At 45.0% G+C, this 23704-nt stretch overlaps 1 protein-coding gene across 3 annotated transcripts in view; it reads left to right on the forward strand.

Annotated features, from left to right (window-relative positions):
• The window catches only part of DNAJC11 (DnaJ heat shock protein family (Hsp40) member C11), a 70480-nt gene that overhangs the window by 26131 nt on the left and 20645 nt on the right, over positions 1-23704 (forward strand). For all 3 annotated transcript variants that reach the window (XM_019976429.2, XM_070768280.1, XM_070768278.1), the window contains exons 3-4: positions 1535-1608; positions 10914-11015. In XM_019976429.2, coding sequence (XP_019831988.2) covers positions 1535-1608; positions 10914-11015 — 176 coding nt within the window. The remainder of the gene's footprint in view (positions 1-1534; positions 1609-10913; positions 11016-23704) is intronic.

Here is a 23704-nt window from a genome sequence, read left to right on the forward strand (position 1 = left end):
AAGAAGTTTAGCTCCCAGGTTTTACAATGGTCAGCATTTCTTTCTTCCCTGTTAGATTTGAATATGGATAGAGTCTTTACATGGGCTTCCCTCATAGCTCAGCTGGTAAATCATCTGCCTGCAATGCAGGAGACCCAGGTTTGATTCCTGGGTCAGGAAGATCCCCTGGAGAAGGAAAGGGCAACCCACTCCAGTATTCTTGCCTGGAGAATCCCACGGACAGAGGAGCCTGGCATGCTACAGTCCATGGGATCACATGAGTCGGACATGACTTCGCAACTTAACCAACGATTAAACCAAGAGTCATTTACAGGTCTTCCCTGATAGCCCAGCTGGTAAAGAATCTACCTGCAGTGTAGGAGACCCCAGTTCGATTCCTGGGTTGGGAAGTTCCCCTGGAGAAGGGATAGGGTACCCACTCTAGTATTTTGGGGCTTCCCTGGTGGCTCAGATGGTAAAGAATTCACCTGCAATGCAGGAGACCTGGCTTCAATCCCTGGGTTGGGAAGATTCCCTGGGGGAGGGCATGGCAACCTATTTCAGTATTCTTGCCCGGTGAATCCCTAAGGACAGAGGAGCCTGGCAGGCTACAGTCCATAGGGTCACAAAGAGTTGGACACTACTGAGTGACTAAGCATAGCACAGCACAGTGTCATTTACATCATTTTTTAATTAGACCTAGAAATATATGGGAATTCTCAGGGGCCAGGGTAGGGAAGAGTGGGGAGATTCAAAGGTCTTGAACAGAAGTTGGCCCAATAGAAATAGCTGTACAGATGTTCAGAATCAGTTAGCTACCGCCCTTTTAGTTTTTTTAATGTAGTGATTTAAAATGTTTATTTATTTAATTTTTTTGCCACACCATGCAGCATGCAGGATCTTAGTTCTCCAACCAGGTATCAAACTTGGGCCCCCTGCAGTAGAAGTGTGGAGTCCTAACCACTGGACTGCCAGTAAAGTCCCTCTCATTCTTATTGAACAGTCTTTTCCTGATGCACTTTAGGTGACATGGCTGACACCGTAGTGACAGGTGTTTGCGCCTTTTTAACTGATGTGTAAATAAAGAAGAGAGGCGCAAAAAACATTTCTTACATGGTTGGCTGTAGGAGTTAGTGAGATTCTATAGGGTAAATAAGACAGATTTTTCCCGTCGGAGCCTGTCCTTAGGTTTACATTAGGCTTTATTAGAAACTGGAATTTGCTGTCTCAAGCCAAGGTACTCTATAGACGGTGACAGAAACTTAGGACAGTCTTTTAAAAACAACTGTCCTTTAGTGATACAGAGTCAGCACCCCTCACAAGGTAGCTCGGACATGAAAAATGCAACATTTTCCACCTGGAGCCGCCTTTAAACACGTTCTTAGTTGGATCTGGAAGGCAAGTAGAAGGAAAGACACATCAGGAATGGCAGAGTCTCTGGGAAAATTGTGGTTGGAAGAAGGACAAAGAGAGGTGGGCTTACCTGCTGCTGGTGTGGTCAGAACTAAGTGGAGGATTCAGTGCTTTGTAAACACATTGGGTTTTTCATTTGCAGTGCTCAGTGACCCCCAGACCAGGGCCATCTACGACATCTATGGCAAGAGAGGACTGGAGATGGAAGGCTGGGAGGTAAGAGAAGCTCTGCGCCTGGTATCCCAGGAAGGGACACCTCAACAGCTACAGAATAACACCCCCAAAACCCTGCAACCTGCTGTGGGGCCTGTGAGGATGTCTGACGATGTCAGAGTCCCTTTCTCACCTTATATTTTGGTTTAAGAGACTGAATTTTACACTTGGCTTTGCCACTTTATAGAACTTGGGACCGTCAGTCATTGAACTCATCCTGTGTTTCCTAACCCGTCAGGGGAATGGAGGGATGAACTAGATCAGTAAGTTTTAACCCCGGGGAGGGAACAGGCTGGTCGGGGTGATGGTCAGAGGGTGTCTGCAAGGGTACAGTTCTGTCTACATATACACGTCCTTCCACACACACACTTCCTTCCACCCTCCAGGGTCCTGAGTGCCTCTCTCCAACCGAGGTCATAACTGCACGTAGGAATTGTTTGGTGATATTAAGAGTTGTACATGTAAACAAGATGGAAACAGAGAAAAGTTTAGAGCTACTGGATTACATTCTCTGTAATGATCCTTCCAGCTTTAATGAGCTGTACTGTTAGGATGTTATAGAGAGTAAACGAAATAGATAGCAGTGTCTATGTAGTAGATAACCTGGGCCACCGTGCCTTGTGAGAACAATCACTGAAGTCCAGAAGTTTCTGTGTGGGGACACGAGTTCAATCCCTACTCCAGGAAGATCCCACATGCTGCTGGGCACCTAAGCCCGTGGGCCACAACTACCAAGCCTGTGCACCTGAAGCCCGTGCTCCAGTGAGAAGCCCGTGCACTGCAACTGGAGAGTAGCCCCCACTCACCACAACTAGAGAAAGCCCGTGCACCGCAGTGAAGACCCAGAGACGTGAAAAAAAGAAGGTTCCATTTTCTTTCACTCTGCCCCTGAGCAGTCTTAGAACCTTGGGCAGGCCGTTTGATTGCTTCACGCTTCCAAGTTATTATCTGAAAAATAATGATTTGCAAATCAAGTAGAGAAATTAATCTGAAAACTGTAAAACTCTGTATTAGCTATAAGAACATGTAGGTGTTATTACTTAATTTCATTATAGAAACTTGGTTCTGATGCCCAAGAAATTCTGGTAGATGTTAACGTTAACTGTCGTTGAGTTACTTCTTCATTGATGTATAAACTCTCCCTTGAAGTTCCTTTGATCTCAAACCTGTATGCCTGTCTCTTCTAATTCTAATATGAAAACCTTCTAAAGACCTTTGGGTACAGACGGGAAGAGAAGCGAAACGGGATTTCTCCAGTGCTTAACACTGGTAGCCTACAGGCCATTTTCTACATGCGGCTGTGTTTTGGTTGTCCACACAATGAATTGTAGTTGCTGACTTTAAAATTTGGGAAGCTTTACATAGAAGTATCTTATCTTCTCTGGAAAAATTAGAAGATCTGACAACACTGTATCTAAATTCCCCTCTGAGGCAACAGTCGATCCAGATATGAGGAGCCCCTGCTGTTTGGACTGGACTGTACCATCCAGTTTGCCCCAGTCCCCACCACTCCCTATCGTGTCTGGCCCTTGACCCATCCACAGTCCCAGTGAGCTCCCAGTGAGCATTTGGTTTCTGGCTTTTGGCTCGGTGGAAGTAACAGTGCATCGTGTCACATTAGTTCATGGTAGCAAAGTGTTAGATCTAATAGCTTACAATTTTTTTCATCAAAAAAGGAAAATAGAATCCTGTTGTATTTACTGAATTTCTCCTCACACTTCGTGCCCCAGTTTAAAGCTCCCTTGTGTTTTGAAGATGTGGGTTGGTTACAGTTTTTCATGGCAGCAGTTGGGGCCACTGAAAAGCCTCAGGCCTCGGGTACATATCCCCTCCTGAGTCTAGGCTTTTCATTGTCCCCACTCAGTGGAACAGCAGGGTGACTTCTTCCCAGCAAAACATCATGGTTTCCTATTATAAGACCAAACCGTCTCCCCGTTAGAAACAGAAGCACCACACACTGCAGTGATTATAAGAGCGTGTAGGCTGAGACCTTCCCAGGGGTCCAGTGGTTAAGACTTCACGCTCCCAGTGCACGGGGCCCAGGTTCAATACCTGCTCAGGGAACTAGATCCCACATGCTGCAATTAAGAGTTCAAATGCTGCAACTAAGACCTGGTGCAGCCAAATAAATAAATAATTTTAAAAATAATAATAAAAATATAAAAGTATGTAAGCAGTCGTAGGTGGTAACTGGATAAGCTTTTATGTTCACATTTTTCAGTAGACTACTTTAAGGGAATCAAGTTCTCATCCACCAGAATTGGCTTTTTTTGCACTGATATTAATACTAAGCCTTCCCTGGGACTTCCCTGGTGATCCAGTGGTTAGGATTTTTCACTTCCAATGCAGGGGGCCCGGGTTCAGTCCCTGGTCAGGGAACTAAGGTCCCTCATGCCATGTGGCACGGCCAAAAATAAAAATAAATACTAAGCCTTCCCTGACAGTAGAAGGAAAAGATAGAAGTTACCTCTCCTGATACATATTTACAAGAGATATATCGGTGCTTAATGTAATAGGAAGATTGACCCCACTCTTCATACTGTGAAGAAAAAGTCTCACTGAACTCAAGAGCAGTTCACAGAGCTGGCGTCACCACTCCCTCGAGGAGTTCTCCAGGTGGTGGTTTGTTCAGTGCAAGGGTTCTCTCTTTTCAGTCACAGCTTCCACCCCACAGAGGAAGCTGTGTTCCCCTCAGGGTGGTGTTGGTGTTTTTAGACTATTGAACTTTTTACTTGCCGACTGGTGTCCATTTGCCACACATCTGTTAGTCTAAACACACAGGTGGTCAGGAGGGTGGAGGGCACTGCTAAAGCCCCTAGTGTCTGGGGCTCCTTTAATCCAAAGATCTCAGAGTAGCCACCAACATGCTGGTGGCTGGATGATACCACCAGCCTTTCTGCCAGCGGAGGCCGGGGGTGAAATTGAGCTTTTATAGGTTGCATCAAATATTGGTTCTGTTTTCAGGCATTAGATAGGTTTTGGTCTTTTCTGTTTGTCTCTGTCTCTTCTTTTGTCTTTAACCTTTAAGAAAGTGGATCATCCTCTGGCAGCATTCCAAAGGAGTAAGACGCCGCCATTCACAGCTCATAACACCAGCCACCTGAGTCCCCAAAGTTGCAGTGTTTGTGCAGATACCCATGTTGAAAATGAACTTGGCCACTTCTTCTCTTAAATGGCAGAAATCCAGCTCTGAGCTGTGGAAGTGGAGTGGAAACCATACAACCCGGAGGGCGCTTGCAGACCAGCTGATGTACATTTAGAGGAGCAGCCTTGGGCCTGGATCATCCATGCTTTGGTTTCTGTCTGCAGTCCTTTACATTCATCCATATCTCACTTTTCCCTACCTATTTGACATCATCCTTACAGTGTCTAAGAAGATTCGCCTGGGGAATTGCCTCGTGGTCCGGCTGAGACTTCGAGCTCCCCATTCAGGGGCCCAGTTCAATCCTTGGTCAGGGAACTAGATCCCACATGCCTCAATGAAGATCAAAGATCTCGCGTGTCACAACAAAGACCCAGCACAGCCAAAGAGACAATCAGCCTGTATTAAGAGGTATAATATGGTCAAGATCATGGAAAAGAAGACAGAAACTCCCACAGATCAGAGGAGACTAATGAGACGTGATTAAATGCAGTCCTGGACCCTGAATTGGATCCTAGGACGTAACTGTGATGTTACTGGAAAGACTGGTGAAATCCCAGAAGTCTGGGTTCAGTTAATAGCTTTGTACTAATGTTGGCATCCTGGACTTGACAGGTGTTTGTTCTTGGTTATGTAAGACGTTCACATTTGGAGGAGGCTGGGTAGATGAGAACTTTCTGTGTCGTCTTCGTAGCTTCTCTAAAGTTCTAAATAATTTTCTAAAATTATTCAAGTGAAAAGTTGTCTAACCAGAATCATAGAACAGACAGCATCTTGTGTGATTTTAATGCCCCAGGTGGCACTATTGGTAAAGAACCCACCTGCCAATGCAAGAGATGTAAAAGACCTGGGTTCTATCCCTGGATCAGGAAGATCCCCTGGAGAAGGGAATGGCAACCTATTCCAGTATTCTTGTCAGGAAAATCCCATGGAGAGAGGAGCCTGGTGGACTACAGTCCATGGGGTGGCAAAGAGTCGAACATGACTGAAGTGACCTAGCACATACACACTGTAGTGTAGAAGCATTTATAGGAGGAAGCTGAAGCTTAGTGAAGTGACTCGCCTGAGTTCTCCAGGAGGTTCAGGTGGTGTCGGAAAGCCTGGGTCCCTGTCCTCCTCCCACTGCGCCACCTGCTTCTACTGGTCTCTGCACCCCCTCGTCTGCAGGATAAGTCATCCGACTAGCACAGAATAGACCTAGCTGATAGGTGATCAGGGTGGACCGTGCAGGTGTACAGACTCATGGGCTGCATGTGATACACTTCACTGATGAAAAACATTGAAAATATCTTTCCAACTGTACTTTCCAATTTAACGCACTTTGGGATGCTGTGTTCCAGGCTCGTGTATCTAAGGGGTTACCCAAGGGAAGAAAAAGTGACTTGCAGCTGGCTTAGGCATCTTCCACTCTCCACCATGATGTTCTCTGTGTAGAGAAGGATGTAAACAGTAAAGGGCTGGGGGTGTCCCTAGTGGCTCAGTGGTAAAGAATTTCCCTGCCAGTGCAGAAGACACAGATTGGATCCCTGGTCCGGGAAGGCCCCACATGCCACGGAGCCACTAAGGCTGTGTGCCACAACTGCTGAGACTGTTCTAGAGCCCATGTGCTCCAAAACAAGCCACCGCAATGAGAAGCACCCATGCACCACAGCTGCAGAGTAACCCCCGCTCTCTGCAACACAAAGACCCAGCCAAAAATAAAATAAGTAAACAAATGAATTTTTTGAAAAAATAAATAGTAAAGGGCCCCATGGGAGTTCGAATGAGATGCCCAGCCAAGGTATTTATAGCTCTAGAGTGGCCGGCCAGCTTGACTCTGCAGTTAGCTCTGATACGTACCAACTGTTTGCAAAACTTCTGTCAAATAGACTAGAAACAGAGTGACTTAACACCTTTGGGATATTTGCCTCTTCATTCTGTCACATAGTGTGGCAGAGAGTCATTTGCAAAAGTCACACAGCTGGAATTGTTGAAAATAAATCTTGTTCTGCTCTGGGCCCCATGGAGGGAGCACCCTATCAGTCCAAGATGGGGTGACGGGGAAGTGAAAGCACCGTAAATAGATGTGCATGGGCACTTCCTGGCAGTTCAGTGGCTAAGACTCCATACTTTTCCCGGGGCCCAGGTTCGATCTGTGGTCCAGGAACTAAGATTACATAAGCCAAGGGGCTTAGACAAAAATAGAAAAGATGGACAAGGCTGAGTGTTTCTAAGCACTAGCGTTGTGAGCAGGCCTCATCAGTTCAATATCACCGAGGACGTTTTTGTGAGGTCACAAAGGGATCGTTGCTGTACCATTTGGACTTTCAGTTCCTAGATTATTTTAACAGTGTTTTTATTTTAAAACCCCGTTTAAAAGAAACAGTTGCCCCTTTTTGGTAATGAACAATTTATATGGGAGAGGAGAAAATGTTTTCATTATTTTTTTCTGTTTACTTGCTGAAAGCGACAGTGAACACATTTCTCAATTTAGGGGGGTAGGCCAGCTCCTGTATTTAATTTTCTGGATTGCCAAATAATGAAATCAGGTTGCACAAAGGCTGTTTTTAATGTATAATTAAAATTATACATTAATTTTAATGTATAATTAAAATTATACATTAATGTATATATTATATATGTTATATGTGTGTACATGTATTATATATGTATAATATATGTATATATGTGTGTATATTATATGTATATATAATATGTATATATATAATATATATACATATATGTGTACATATGTGTGTAATTTTAATGTATATATTCATACATATGCGTAGGTTTTTAGGAAGATACATAAAAAATTGTTAACCTGTGAGAAGGAGGAGTATGGGGAGGGACTATACCTTTTTACTTCATATTTTTCTGTACCATTTTGGTTTTTTGCTATAAGCATGCATTTTTTGAATAATTTTTAAAACTTGTGATTTCCAGGATAGCTTTCTTTCACATCACCTGCCTTTGTAGGCGTTCTTTGAGCAGCCCCTCCAGTCTCCCCCGTGTTTCTCCCACTACCACAGGCTCAGGACTGTCTGATCTTTTCCTCCAATGACCTTGGCAGTGTCTCTGCTGCTCCCACTCTCAGTGTCCCTCATGGACTTGTACCTTTTGGGGCCCTTGGGAATCACCTGGTGGGGGTTCCTCTCTCACAGGTGTGGTACCCAAGACCCATGTGGCCCTTCCCATCCTGTTTGAAATCTCAGAGACTATCTTGCTTTTGGATGAGCTATACAGTAGGAAAAACCACTAGACCATTCGGGTATATTTGACCTAAATCAAATCCCTTACGATTATACAGTGAAATAGATTCAAGGGATTAGATCTGATAGACAGTGCCTGAAGAACTATAGATGGAGGTACATGACATTGTACAGGAGGCAAGGATCAAGACCATCGCCAAGAATAAGAAATGCAAAAAGGCAAAATGGTTGTCTGAGGACGCCTTACAAATAGCTGTGAAAAGAAGAGAAGTGAAAGGCAAAAGAGAAAAGGAAAGATATACCCATTTGAATGCAGAGTTCCAAAGAATAGCAAGGAGAGATAAGAAAGCCTTCTTCAGTCAATGCAAAGAAATAGAGGAAAACAACAGAATGGGAAAGACTAGAGATCTCTTCAAGAAAATTAGAGATACCAAGGGAACATTTCATGCAAAGATGAGCACAATAAAGGACAGAAACAGTATGGACCTAACAGAAGCAGAAGGTATTAAGAAGAGGTAGCAAGAATACACAGAACTACACAAAAATGATCTTCATGACCCAGTTAATCATGATGGTGTGATCACTCACCTAGAGCCAGACATCCTGTGAAGTCAAGTGGGCCTTAGTAAGCATCACTACAAACAAAGCTAGTGGAGGTGATGGAATTCCAGTTGAGCTATTCCAAATCCTAAAAGATGATGTTATGAAAGTGCTGCACTCGTTATGCCAGCAAATGTGGAAAACTCAGCAGTGGCCACAGGACTGGAAAAGGTCAGTTTTCATTCCAATCCCAAAGAAAGGCAATGCCAAAGAATGTTCAAACTACTGCATAATTGCACCCATCTCACAGGCTAGCAAAGTAATGCTCAAAATTCTCCAAGCTAGGCTTCAACAGTATGTAAACCATGAACTTCCAGATGTTCAAGCTGGATTTAGAAAAGGCAGAGGAAGCAGAGATCAAATTGCCAACACCTGTTGGATCATCGAAAAAGCAAGAGAGTTCCAGAAAAACATCTACTTCTGCTTTATTGACTATGCCAAAGCCTTTGACTGCATGGATCACAACAAACTGTGGAAAATTCTGAAAGAGATGGGAATACTAGACCACCTGACCTGCCTCCTGAGAAATCTGTATGGAGCTCAGGAAGCAACAGTTGGAACTGGACGTGAAACAACAGACTGGTCCAGATTGGGAAAGGAGTACGTCAAGGCTATATGTTGTCACCCTGCTTATTTAACTTATATGCAGCGTACATCATGAGAAATGCTGGGCTGGAAGAAGCACAAGCTGGAATCAAGATTGCCAGGAGAAATATCAATAAGCACAGATATGCAGATGACACCACCCTTATGGCAGAAAGTGAAGAAGAACTAAAGAGCCTCTTGATGAACGTGAGAGAGGAGAGTGAAAAAGTTGGCTTAAAACTCAACATTCAGAAAATTAAGATCATGGCATCTGGTTCCATCACTTTGTGGCAAATAGATGGGGAAGCAATAGAAACAGTGATTTTGGGGGGCTCCAAAATCACAGCAGATGGTGACTGGAGCCATAAAATTCAAAGACGCTTGCTCCTTGGAAGAAAAGTTATCACCAACCTAGACAGCATATTAAAAAGCAGAGACATTACTTTGCCAACAAAGGCCCATCTCGTCAAGGCTATGGTTTTTCAGTAGTCATGTGTGGATGTGAGAGTTGGACTATAAATAAAGCTGAGCACCAAAGAATTGATGCTTTTGAACTGTGGTGTTGGAGAAGACTCTTGAGAGTCATGGACAGCAAGGCGATCCATCCTAAAGGAAATCAGTCCTGAATATTCATTGGAAAGACTGATGCTGAAGCTGAAACTCCAATACTTTGGCCACCGGATGCAAAGAACTGACTCATTGGAAAAGACCCTGAAGCTAGGAAAGATTGAAGGCAGGAGGAGAAGGGGACAACAGAGGATGAGATGGTTGGATGTCATCACCACCAACTCAATGGACATGAGTTTGAGTAAACTCCGGGAGTTAGTGATGGACAGGGAAGCCTGGCGTGCTGCAGTCCATGGGGTCGCAAAGAGTTGAACAGGACTAAGCAACTGAGCTGAACTGAACTGAAGAAAGGCTGAGGTGGCTTCCCTGGTGGCTCAGAGGTTAAAGCGTCTGCCTGCAATGCGGGAGACTGGGGTTCAGTCCCTGGGTCGGGAAGATCCCCTGGAGAAGGAAATGGCAACCCACTCCAGTATTCTTGCCTGGAGAATCTGGTGGGGTCGCAAAGAGTCGGACACGACTGAACGACTTCACTTCACTTCACTTCACTTCACTTCAAGCAACTGAGCTGAACTGAACTGAAGAAAGGCTGAGGTGGGCAAGAAAGGCCTTGCCTGCTCGCAGGCCTGACATCCTTGTGCGTCCTCAAGGGCTGCTGATTGGTACCTGAGTATTGTTTATACTCTGACAATATATAGCCGACATCGTACATCCTAAGGTTCATTTCAGGTTGTAGGAGGAAGGGCCCTACTGCTAAAACACGAGACCTCATGGCTTAAGGTTGTTGGTCTAGGAAGCTCAAAGGGTGCCCCTGGTGGAGGCCCAGTGCACAAGGGAAATGTGCCAGGGCTGTTGTGGAGGCCTCGCCCCTCTCTGGATGTTGTTTTTAGCCTGCATTGTGGTGGCCTCACGGGAAAATTTAAACTGTGATACTTGAGGTGACATTTTCTCAGTAAGAATCCTGCAGCCTTGGAGACAAGTGACCAAAAAAAATCACTTCAGTCTCTGGAGTGCTGAGGGAGAGCACGGACTGGGGACTGAGCAGATGTGAAGGCGAACCTGGCTTTACCGGGGCCCACACGGTTGGACAGGAACGTCCCCTGGTCTCACTGGGGGCTCTCACGGTCCCGGGGGAGAGGAGCACCGGGACACGGTTAACACTCGGGTCTGTTGTGTCTTCCTCACCATCTGGGTCCTCAGCTGACTTCTCTCACTTCTGCCCACAGGTTGTGGAAAGGAGGAGAACGCCAGCTGAGATCAGAGAAGAGTTTGAGCGGCTGCAGCGCGAGAGGGAGGAGAGGAGACTGCAGCAGCGCACCAACCCCAAGGTCAGTGGCTGGTTCTGGGGGGAGCAGCGGTCTGATGTGGTCAGTGCTGCGGGCTCTTACAGTGAGGCCGTGAGAATTGGGAGGAACCGAGTGTCGCTTATCAGGTCTCAGAGTGCCACCTGCCTGGAGGGCCACTGGCAGGCCTGCTGGTGATGCCTGGGGAGAAGGCAAAACGGGGGACATCCCGAGTACGGGCACAGGCCAGCTGGTGAAGACCCATCCTTATAATCACGCTGCCCGAGCTCTTGACTGTAAGAATCAGCCAGAGGCCCGTGTCAAGAGAGGACAGCCTCCTGCCCGCACACTGAGGCCCAGGGTTCCTTGCAAACCAGTTAGGATACGGAGGGCCAGAGAGCCCAGACCATGGGCCATTTCCAAACCGCATTAAGTGGGGGCCGTGTGTGCATCACCCAGGACAGCAGCGCTGTGAACACCGGGTAACAGACTGTTTCTGCAGCCATAGAGTGACCTCTTCTACCCGTCAGTCAGGTCCCCAATGGAGGCCGAGTCATATAACCCAGGGACACGCCTGAGTCTGAGAGTTACTTTTCAGTCCAGTTATGGTCTCTCTTTCCTGTGATTCGTTAGAGAGGCAGATTGTTCTGCGTGTGCACCTCGGTCCCATGACACACAGGATAACTTGGTCAGTTCACGATGCCAGTGGTATTGAATGACTGACTGCACTTGGCTCAGGGTTCCTGCTCCACAGTGTTTAATAATAAGAGAACTCGGCAGGCGGGCTCTGTCAGTGTGGCCAGGACAGCCCGGCAGGCAGCCTGAAGATCTTCTAAAGGAGAAGAACAAATGCTGGCTTACATGAGGGAAGCTTGATGTTCAGAGTTTCTGATCACATGCACTGTACAAAATGAACTTTTCTAAGACCCTACATCATTTAAAGGCCCACATATTCAGAAAACTCCCATCTCTTCGAATCCTGTTACATTGCAGGGTGTATTCGTAAACGCCAGGGGCTCTCCCCAACTCTTCAGTGAGTGACAGCTTCAGTGGAACAGTTCCTTTGGGTCAACCAAGACAGAGACTTGAGACACGGGCTGCACCAGGTCAGGGGCTGTGAGATGTTCAGACAGTTGAAAATCTCCAAGGTGCTCTGATCCATGCTGACAGGTTCCCTTCTCGAGGGTCCAGCCAGCGCACCAGATGGGGTCTGGGTAAATGTCAGTGTTGGCAGGTGGAGGTCAGTGTCAGGGAGTGGGGAGGGGTGCCTGGCAGGAGCGGGCCGTTCCTGTGGTGTCTTTGCTTTGCTGGCTGAAGTTCTGCTGTTTTCAGAGCAGTGAGGGGGAAAGAGTGTCACAGCAACCCACGCCTCTGTGTCCTGGGATGAGATGGTCCATCTGGGTGTGTGTGGTGATCATTTATTGTGCTTCTATGGAGATGTGTCTCCAGGCCATGTTTATGTGGAATGAGGAAGCACAGCTGTGACCATTCCACACGGGTATGCGGGATATTGTACGATTCCCAATACTTCACTACTTCTATAAAGTGCTGCCGGATAAATAAGGATATTTCCTAACCAGAAGTACTGAGTGATAACCAGATGTTGGCTCTGCGGCATTTTGAAGAGAGGTTTCGAGCTGGATCTCTTATTTCATTTCCAAGTGTTTTGCTTTGCAAGATGAGCGGTGAGGTTTATCATGTTCTCATCCTAAAATGAGAGGGGTGATCTCTTTTGAGATGACCAGAAGGAGGAGGACCCTTCTGATGACCGGGGGGCTTGCACTGGTCTGTCACCCGGACCCCACAGGGGACCATGGCTTTGTAGGGGAGGGGAGCGGCAGACTGGATAATGTTTGTTATACTGCCTCTGAAACTGGTGTGGGTGTTTCTCCATTTTTACAAGAGTTCACTGGGGAGGAATTTTCCAGTTGGAGTATGTACCAAGAACAGGCAAAAAGATCAAGTGGGAGAAACCCATAGTTTGGAAATACTGCCTCTGACGCAGTGATGTGGGATGCAGAGCTCACACTTTGACCTCTGTGCAGGTTTCTAGTTTGTAAAATAAGGATGCTTATCCTAACCACCATGCCAAGTTGTTAAATGATTGAAGAAATATGACATCGATGTTAATTTCTTAGAGACAGACAAGGCTGCTCTGTAAGTGCAAAGTGGTATGCATACCGAGGTTGGGTGAAGAACTTGCTTCAGTATCTCGATCAGCACCATGTGGAAAGCATTCGCCTCACTCGGGTGGTCCGTTGCCCCCAGTAGCTGGGTTTGTTGGAAGGAAATCTGTCAGTTGGGTTCTGGAAATGGCCCTCTACAGATACTACCCCCCTGCTCCCTTGGCCGAAGTGCAGTGCCTTCCATGTGGCTAGCCACCTGTGAGTCCTGCCTTGCGTGAGGGTGCTGTGGGCAGTGCTGCAGGGTGGGAAGAAGGGAGTGGTGCCAGCTCCAGCAGGCGCCTCCTTCCCTCTGGCCCTGTCGCCGGCGGGACCCAGTCGAGCGCACAGGCTCCACATATGCCAGGGCAGCCTGGGGAGCCTCGCACTTGGCACTGGGGCTCTGGATTTGGACTCCACCCCCAGCTCTGGGCCCTGGACCCAGTCACTTCTCCAGCTTTAGCTCGGTTTCTCCCTGTGTGAAATGAGAGGTTTGCCGTGAGGCCCAGAGCATAAGGTCATATCCTCAGACCCCAGAATCCTTAGCTTCATCACCTGTTTCCTGTCTTTCCGGCTATGTGTGATCAAATTCCTCTATCTGCATTTCCTGCTGGAAAATGCCAAGCTTAGGTTGTTGGGTCCCAGGGTCTCCAGGGCACTCCACGTTGAGCCGATATTGGGGAGGGGATTTATAATCAGACAGACGGTGAGGTTCATCTGCATCCTTGAGGGCTGAGTGTGACGGGTCTGAGGGGACTACCCTGGCCTTCCTCTTTCCATCCTTAAGATCATACAATAGGCTTGTTCTCTGCCGTGTTCACGTCTTATTGATTACTGTCATCCCTTTCTTTTGCTAATACCCATAAATCTTCTCTCTCTGGACAGGAGCCAGCTCTGGGAGTCAGACTTTTCACTGCCTTGTTAATGAACTTGTCCAGACCCCATAAGAAGCAGGACGTTAAGTCAAAGATTGTTTAATGGGCTTCATTGTCTGACTTTGAGAGTATCATTTCCTTTCTTTTGGACCCTGTTACATAAGAGTTTCATGAAGATTGTTTCTGGGTTCCCTGGACCATTTGTTCTCCCTTCACTGTTACAGGGGTAGACATAAACTCCCTGGTAAGTTTATGTCTTCCTGATTTTAGAAGGGCCATCTTATCGGTGTGGTTTTCTATAATAGCCGAAAATCACAATTCAGCTTTATCAAGAAGAAAAAATATGTGTCAAGGAAGACATGTAAGCCCAAAGTAGTTTCATAAAGTTTTTTTTTTTTTTTTAAGATTAGTTTTGGTTGCCATGCCTAATGATTGTAGCCCTTGGAATGAGTCCATGGTTATAGCTTCAGTCTGTTCCATGGAAGTGACTCTAATGTCGTAAACCGAATCGACTTGGCTGACAGGATAATCATGCAGAAGAAAAGCTGTTTGAACCCATATGTTTGTTGTGCTCAGTGGCAGAAAGGGGCAATTTACCATATGCAGAAATGGGCTGCTGTTGAAAGTGAACAAACCAGGATGGTGTCACCAAAGGAGAAGGGACCAGGTCGAAAAAGTGCTTTGATATTAAGTGGATCTTTGGGGGAGAGGCAAGGTGGCCAACTGGAGGGATGTGTAGAAAGCTCTTTTACCTGGGTCGTAGCTGCTGCATCTGTATCCTGCCAGAGAGACCGGCTGATAAACTAAGTGTCAGGGTTAAAGGCTACAGGGCGGGGTAGTGGGGCAGCATTGCAGTTGGGACCGAGTTTCCTTAGAAGCCCTGGTAAGTTGAGTTGAAAACCTAAAAAGCCAGCTTAAAACTCAGCATTCAGAAAACAATGATCACCGAATCCGGTCCCATCACTTCATGGAAAATCAGTCAGTTCAGTTGCTGAGTCATGTCCAACTCTTTGCGACCCCATGGACTACAGCACACACGGCTTCCCTGTCCATCACCAACTCCTGGAGCTTGCTCAAATTCATGTCCATCGACTCAGTGATGCCATCCAACCATCTCATCCTCTGTCGTCCCCCTTCTCTTCCTGCCTTCAATCTTTCCCAGCATCAGGGTCTTTTCCAGTGAGTGAGTTCTTCACATCAGGTGGCCCAAGTATTGGAGTTTCAGCTTCAGCATCAGTCCTTCCAATGAATATTCAGGACTGATTTCCTTTAGGATGGACTGGTTGGATCTCCTTGCAGTCCAAGGGACTCTTAAGAGTCTTCTCCAGCACCACAGTTCAAAACCATTTCAGTGCTCAGCTTTCTTTATAGTCCAACTCTCACATCCACACATGACTACTGGAAAAACCATAACTTTGACTAGATGGACCTTTGTCAGAAAAGTAATGTTTTTGCTTTTTGATATGCTGTCTAGGATGGTCATAGCTTTTCTTCCAAGGAGCAAATGTCTTTTAATTTCATGGCTGCAGTTACCATCTGCCGTGATTTTGGAGCCCAAGAAAATAAAGTCTGTCACTATTTCCATTGTTTTCCCATGTATTTACCATGAAATGATGGGACTGGATGCCGTGATCTTTGTTTTTTGAATGTTGAGATTTAAGCCAACTTTTTCACTCTCCTCTTTCACCTTGATCAAGAGGTTCTTTAGTTCTTCACTTTCTGCCATAAGGGTGGTATAATCTGCATATCTGAAGTTATTGGTATTTCTTCTGGCAATCTTGATTCTAGCTTATGCTTTATCCAGCCCAGCATTTTTCATGATGTACTCTGCATATAAGTTAAATAAGCAGAATGGCAATATACAGCCTTGACATACTCCTTTCCCAATTTGGAACCAGTCCATTGTTCCATGTCCGGTTCTAACTGTTGCTTCTTGACCTACATACACATTTCTCAGGAGGCAGATAAGGTGGCCCAGTCATGAAAAATAGATGGGGAAAAAATGGAAACAGTGGCAGAGTTTATTTTCTTGGGCTCCAAAATCACTGTGGACAGAGACTGCAGCCATTAAATTAAAAGATGTTTGCTCCTTGGAAGAAAAGCTATGACAAACATAGACAGCATATTGAAAAACAGAGATATCACTTTGCCGACAAAGGTCCACCTAGTCAAAGCTGTGGTTTTTCCAGTAGTTATGTACAGATGTGAGAGTTGGACCATAAGGAAGGCTAAGCACCGATGCTTTTGAACTGTGGTGCTGGAGAAGACTCTTGAGAGTCCTTTGGACTGCAAGAAGATCAAACCAGTTGGTCCTAAAGCACATCAACCCTGAATATTCATTGAAAGAACTGATGCTGATGCTGAAGCTCCAATAGTTTGGCCACCTGATGCGAAGAGCCAACTCAGTGGAAAAGACCCTGATGATGGGAAAGGTTGAGGGCAAGAGGAGAAGGGGATGACATAGAGGATGAAGTGGTTAGATGGCATCATCAATTTAATGGACATGAGTTTTAGCAAACTCTAAGAGATGGTGAAGGACAGAGAAGCCTGGAATGCTGTAGTCCATGAGGTCACAAAGAGCAGGACACAACTGAGCAACTGAACAACGTCAGCGAAACTAGTCAGTTAACTGATGTACATCACAATGTGTTTGCCTATTAAAAATTCAGATTATCAGGCTTCTACCTGGGAATCTGTGTTTTTACACGTCCCCACCCCAGAAATTCAGATGGGTGACTGAATATGAGAAGAATATAGAAGAATGCAGTAGTCTACAGATGAAAGAATAAAAAGATATATTTTTTACAGTGTTTCATTAATGGTTAAAGAACAAAGGGCGGGGATTGACTTAAGGATGGATATTTGGTCATTCAGGAGGATAGTGATCCAGTGGGTTTGTAATTTACAGATTGGAATAAGTATTTACAAGTAGCAGTCAGCTACTTCCCCTTGTGTTTAGCTCATTAAATCTTTGAATCTTAGCAGTTTGTGATTTTTATTCAGGAGCTCAAAACTTGAGAAACTAAGTAAATCAGATTCTTTTGACAACCTGTGTTATACTCTTATGACTGTGACCTGATTGAAAATAGTATGGAACCATGGGGTGTGCTCCCGTGGAGTCTGTTAGCTCTGGTTGAGGCCGGGGTGGGGGGCATGGTGTGACTGTCCCATGCTCTAGATTGGAACTTTCAGCCTCAGAAAAGTCACAGAGTTCTCAGTTGAACATCTGCAGCTGCTGGGTGTCTCTCGGCAGTTTTTCAGTAGTGTTATCATTGTGTGGAAAAGACTGTACGAGACTTGTCACTGTCATTGTCCTTGATGCTCTGACAGCAGAGGTAGGTGCCCTTGGACAAAGGTCAGCACACAGTGGTGGCCTGCTACCTCTTTTTGTCCAGCTCAGGAGCTGATAAGTGTTACTTGTTTCAATGGCTTTTAGGAAATCAAAAGAATAATATTTTGTCATACATAAAAATAATATGAAACTCAGGCTTCAGTGTCCATAAATACAGTTTTATTGTTATATAGCAAAGCTTGTTCATTTACAGATTCCCTTTGGCTGTTTTGCACTATAGCATCAGAGCAGACCATCTGCCCACAAAACCTTAAGCACTGATACTGGGCTATTTATGGAAAAGTGTGTGATTACCCTATTGTAGGAAAATAAGGTGAAATGTGCTCGTAGCAGGGAGAAAACAAAATTCTTTAAAAGTTTTGTGTTTCATACTTAATAGCAAAGATTCTTTGAAAGTATTTTCCTTTGTAAACTTTTCATTTGATAAAATCTGATTTAGTACCAATTTAATAATAAAAGGATATAAACTTGCATATATTGAATTAGTGGTTGGAAGAAGTCTAACCCAAATCGGCCTCTCATTCCTAAGTCATGTCTTCCCACTGTATGAAAAGCATATTATGTTGGAAGTGAAAATGAATTGTAAGTTGCAGCGAAACCCTGTTTGACTCCTAGGGAAGTCTAATTCTGGTGCTGTGACCAGTCAATTTTTAGAAGGTCGTTTTCCTGGAAACAGAAGAAGAGCAGAAAGCAAGCATCAGGACCACTCTCTGAAGTGAGGAGGATGTGTCCTTGCAGCCGCACAGTGACCTGATCAGTCCCTGTCTGGGGCGGCTCCTCAGACATGGCTGGCACCTGAGCCTCAGGTTCTCCTCACTTCTCCACTCCTCTGGGTCATTTTTTTCTTTTTTGGAGGGGAAGGGGCGGTCATTTTCCATAAACTTGTCAGCACCAAAGGCTGTCGAATCACAAAAGTGACTGGCTCATTGGAGTTTTTGACTATTGGGGCCTTATTTAAAGAAACAACAAAATAGTTGAGAGAAAGTGATGCCTTGAGCACTGTTTTTAAACTTCTAGAGTCTGCTCTTGGAGAAGGCAATGGCACCACACTCCAGTACTCTTGCCTGGAAAATCCCATGAACGGAGGAGCCTGGTAGGCTGCACTCCGTGGGGTCGCTGAGGGTCGGACACGACTGAGCAACCTCACTTTCACTTTTCACTTTCATGCATTGGAGAAGGAAATGGCAACCCACTCCAGTGTTCTTGCCTGGAGAATCCCAGGGATGGTGGAGCCTGGTGGGCTGCCATCTATGGGGTCGCACAGAGTCGGACACGACTGAAGTGACTTAGCAGCAGCAGCAGCAGAGTCTGCTCTACCCTCTGGTGAGTCAGTTAACACAATGTGGAGTTAACACAGATGTTTATCATTTCAGAGGTTTTCTTTGGGAAAGGAAAGAAAACTGTCTTTGATGTTATTCTGGAAGTTTTAGCCAATACAACTAGACAAATAGTAAAAGACATAAATATTGGAAGGATTTTCATCATTTGCATGTGGTGTGATTGCCTGTCTTTATTTATGTTTGGCCGCATCATGTGACATATGGGATCTTAGTTCCCCAAGCAGGATTAAACCCATGCCCGCTGCATTGGGAGTACAGAGTCTTAATCAGTGGACCCCCAGGAAGTCCCTGACTGCCTTTCTTTAAAGAACCAAGTGAGGGACTGCCCTGGTAGTCCAGTGCTTAAGACTCCCAAGTTCCCAATGCAAGGCGCCCAGGTTTGATACCTGGTCAGGGAACTAAGATCCCACGTGCTGGAGCTAAGGGTTTGTGTGCCACAACTAAGACCTGGTGCAGCCAAGTAAATAACTTTTAGAAAGAAAGAGAGGCTTCCCTGGTGGCTCAGATGGTAAAAGAAGAAAAATCTGCTGGTAATGTGGGAGACCCAGGTTAGATCCCTGGGTCAGGAAGATCCCCTGGAGAAGGGAATGGCTACCCACTGCAGTGTTCTTGCCCAGAGAATCCCATGGACAGAGGAACCTGAGAGGCTACAGTCTATGGGGTTGCAAAGAGTTGGACACGACTGAACGACTAACACTTTCCACTTTCACTTAGAATGAGAGAACAAACTGAAAACTCAAGAGTTGAATGAGTTGGCCAGTGACGAAACCCACATATGTAAATCAGTGGCTTGTGAATCAGTGGTTCATGATCCTGCTTTCCTCCTGGCCCCAGCACAGAGCCAGAGGAGCCGGCGGGTCAGGCCAGGTGGCTCTGCTCTGCGCTCTGATGGCTCACGTCCTTCATGGTCAGCCAGCGTCCTCACAGTGACCTGTAGGCGGGGCAACTGTGCCATTCATCATCCAGACTAGGACATTTTTGAGAGTGAAAGGGATGTTTACAAGAAAGTAGCAGAAGCAGACTCATTATTCTTGGCACACACTCATATACTTTAATAAGTTCTCTCTCTGGTATTTTGTGTTCTGGTTACATATTACTGCATGACAAACCACTCCAGAACTCAGTGGCTTGTGAGAATGATTTGATCTCCTCTCACACACCCGTGGGTTAATGAGACTCAGCCCGATGGTGCTTGCTTGGAGTGTGCTCACAGCTGATGGCAGCTGTGTCCTGTTGAAAAAGAGGCACACGGGTGCCCCTCATAACTACAGCTGGGGTGGCTGATGGTGGCCTGCCGTTTCTCACATACAGCCTCTCCCTGCTCTAGGTCGGGCTTCCTCCCATCCCAGCAGCCCAGCAGTTGCAGGGTACTTGCATTGTTACAGGGTAGCTAACTGCCCCTCAAAAGCATATCCCCAGATGAAGCTGCAGGGTCCTTTGCGACCTGGCCTTGAAGTCTGCGCCATCCCGTCCACAGCATCCTCTTGGACGAAGGCAAGTCCTGGGTCCATGGAGGTCAAGGAGGGACTCTGAAGCCTGGGGCTCCCGCACGCGGGATTCTCAAGGCCGCACTGTGTCACTGCTGTTTTTCTGAAGAATGTCTTCTCAGTGTCTTTTTTTTTTTTTCCCTTCATAACATTGCTGACCATGTTCATACAAGGAGCATATTTATTTAGTAGATTTTGACATTTCTGGCATATTTGATTCTTCTCTGTATACTGTAATATTTTCTTTTTCTTTTACTTATTTCACTTAGCATCTTTGTATAATCGATTTACAGTATTATTTTAGTTTCAAGTGTACAACATAATGACTCAAAATCTTTATAGATTGTGCTCCATTTATATTCAAAAATAATACCCTCTAGGTTCATACATACTGCAAGTGACAAGCCTTTGTCCTTTTTTTACAACTGAGTAGTATTCCATTGTATGTATATACCACATCCTCTCCATCTGTTCCTCTGTCAGTGGACACTTTAGGTTGCTTCCTTGTCTTTTGTAAATAATGCTGCTGTGATATAACTTAGGGGTACATCAGTTCAGTTCAGTTCAGTTGCTCAGTCGTGTCCGACTCTTTGCGACCCCATGCATCACAGCACGCCAGGCCTCCCTGTCCATCACCAGCTCCCGGAGTTCACTCAGACTCACGTCCGTCGAGTCAGTGATGCAATCCAGCCATCTCATCCTCTGTCGTCCCCTTTTCCTCCTGTCCCCAATCCCTCCCAGCATCAGAGTCTTTTCCAGTGAGTCAGCTCTTCACATGAGGTGGCCAAAGTACTGGAGTTTCAGCTTTAGCATCATTCCTTGCAAAGAACACCCAGGGCTGATCTCCTTTTACATCTTTCAAATCAGTGTTTTCATTTTCTTTGGCTCTATACCCAGGAATGGGATTGCTGGACCATATGGTAGCTCTGTTTCAGTTTTTTAAGGAACCTTTCCACAGTGGCTGTACTGGTTTACATTCCCACCAACAGTGTGGTAGGGTTCCCTTTTCTCTGCATCCTCACCATAATTTGTTACTGTGGTCTGTAAACCATAGTATTTTTAATTGCGAAAATACTCTCAATTTTAAATTTCTTTGTTTCAGAACATGTAAATATTGTTCACAGGTATTGTCTTTTTGCCTCCATTCAGAATACTTTTTTTTCTTTGACAAAATTTCTGAAATAAATTGTTTATGATTTTTTGAATGCTTCAAGTTGAGATGCCATAAAACTGTAGACAAACCTTGTTAATTTCATCCCATTCCAGGAAAGAATATAAATTTAATGGAAAATGACAGCTCCACCAGACAATTCCTACCCAAAATTGAGATATTCCAAAATGCCATTCTGTAATTTCAAAATGCAATAAACAGAGCTCTTATTTTATTTGTTTAGTTTTTCCTTCCTCAAGAGATCAATTTCACAGTATTCTTAGTTACACAGTTTTCAATGATTGCAGTTTCTTAAATATTTTAAAGTTGCATGATTTAAGGGTTTTTAAAAGCAGTTCTACAAAGGTTCACACTTTCCTAATACACAGATTTAACACATGCTGCAGTTCTTCTATTCAGAATAGGCTTCACAAGAAATGATCTTGTTACTCTGAATACACAAAAGTGTTTGTGTATTTTGACAACTTTAGCTTTATTTTCCGTAGGCAGAATATCACAGCTCATTTTAACAAAATTGTGCATTGTGTACACTATAATTCTAAGACTATTTCTGCTCCATGGGTTTCTTGATTTAATTAAAGCACTTTTACCAGGAGGCTGTACCTTCACCAAAATTGGTATTTGAGTATCACCACAAAAGCACACCATTTTACATTCAGTGTGGAACTTTTTGAGCTTACAGGATTACAGTAAGCAGGTGTTTCACCTTCAGAGAATCAGTCATTTCTCGTTTGAAACGTCTGGTTGACACTGATGTAAAACTGGCGCATTAGCAGTTGTGAGCTTCTGCTGATACCAACTTACAAACAGCTATTGCTGTATCTTTCATGTGTGCCTTATGAACCTTAGCATGGAAAAGAGAGTGAAATTAACATAGAGGAACTACCTTTTGATCTAAATGTAAAGTCATTTTTCCACAGCTGTATGTAAATACCCCTGCTGCTGGCAGCCTCACTTTTGGCCGTACTCTTTAAAGAACACTCACTATTGAAGATGCTGGTGTTTCTAAGGCAGATCTGAGGCTTTTAATTTTCATATGGCTGGAATTAGCACTGTGGATGGTCAGTGTTGAGAAAACAGTTTATAGGGACTTCCCTGGTGACACAGTGGATAAGAATCTGCCAACCAGTGTAGGGGACACAGGTTTGATTCCTGTTGGTGATGAAAATGGGCTTCCCTGGTAGCTCAGCTGGTAAAGAATCCACCTGCAGTGCAAGAGACCTGGGTTCAATCTCTGGGTTGGGAAGATCCCCTGGAGAAGGGAGAGGCTACCCACTCCAGTATTCTGGCCTGGAGAATTCCATGGACTGTATAGTGATGGTGATGAAAATACTGTTGGTGATGATATCACTTTTTAAAAAACATCTAGGGTGATTGCTGAGCCAACCAAAACATCGGGGTTAAACTGTGTTATCCCAGATAAATCCCACCTGTGACGTCTCCCATGACCACCCAGGCCTGGCAGCCTCCAGCCCCTCCTCTGCCACCTCCCTCCCACTGCACTCCTCACAGGCAGATGGATACTCACTGTCTCCTCCTGCGTTTCCCTCACACATTTTCGTTCACAAGTCCCCTTCCCCAGGAGAAAAACACATTCTCCTAAGCTTCTTTTGGGGTGGTAGAAGTGTTCTGTATAGTGATTTTGGAGGTGGTTTCACAAGCGTACACACCTGTCAAAACTCATGAAATTGCACACTTCAAACAGGAGTAGTTTATATTATATGTAAATTAAACCTCAATAAAGTTTTGTTCATGCACTGCAGAGAATTTAATGAAAATGTGTGTGGAGTCATGTCTTTATATGTTGGACTAAGGTAGCCGCCCATTTGAGGGACTTCCCTGGTGGTCCAGTAGTTAAGAATCCACCCTGCAGTGCCGGGGACATGGGTTCGAGCTCTGGTCGGGGAACTAAGACCCACATGCTATAGGGCAAGTAAGCCCACACACCACGACTAGAGAGCCTGCACACTGCAACAAAGATGCTTTGTGCCACAGCTAAGACCTGACAGAGCCACATAAAGTACTTTTTTTTTTTAAGTATCTAATTTGAAAAGTCTTATGACAGTAAAAGAAAATAGTAAATACTGATTTCCTGAGTAAAGAGCATTTTTATCAGTCAGCAAAATTTTGGCTTGTTTCCTGAGAGAATAGGGGGTTCTGTTTCTCATAACTTGAGGCAGAACAATTTCTAAATCTCCCATTTGTATATAATTTGGTTTGCACTTCTGTCTTTGAAGGTATTTTTTTATGTTTTAAAGAAATTTAAGGTACTTTGTGACATATCAGTGTTTGGAATTGAATATTAAGAGTGTTTCTCCCATGTAGCTAGTTTCTGGTTGTTTTCTGC

This window comes from Bos indicus, chromosome 16 (genome assembly GCF_029378745.1).
Source record: "Bos indicus isolate NIAB-ARS_2022 breed Sahiwal x Tharparkar chromosome 16, NIAB-ARS_B.indTharparkar_mat_pri_1.0, whole genome shotgun sequence".
NCBI classification, from domain to species: Eukaryota; Metazoa; Chordata; class Mammalia; order Artiodactyla; family Bovidae; genus Bos; species Bos indicus.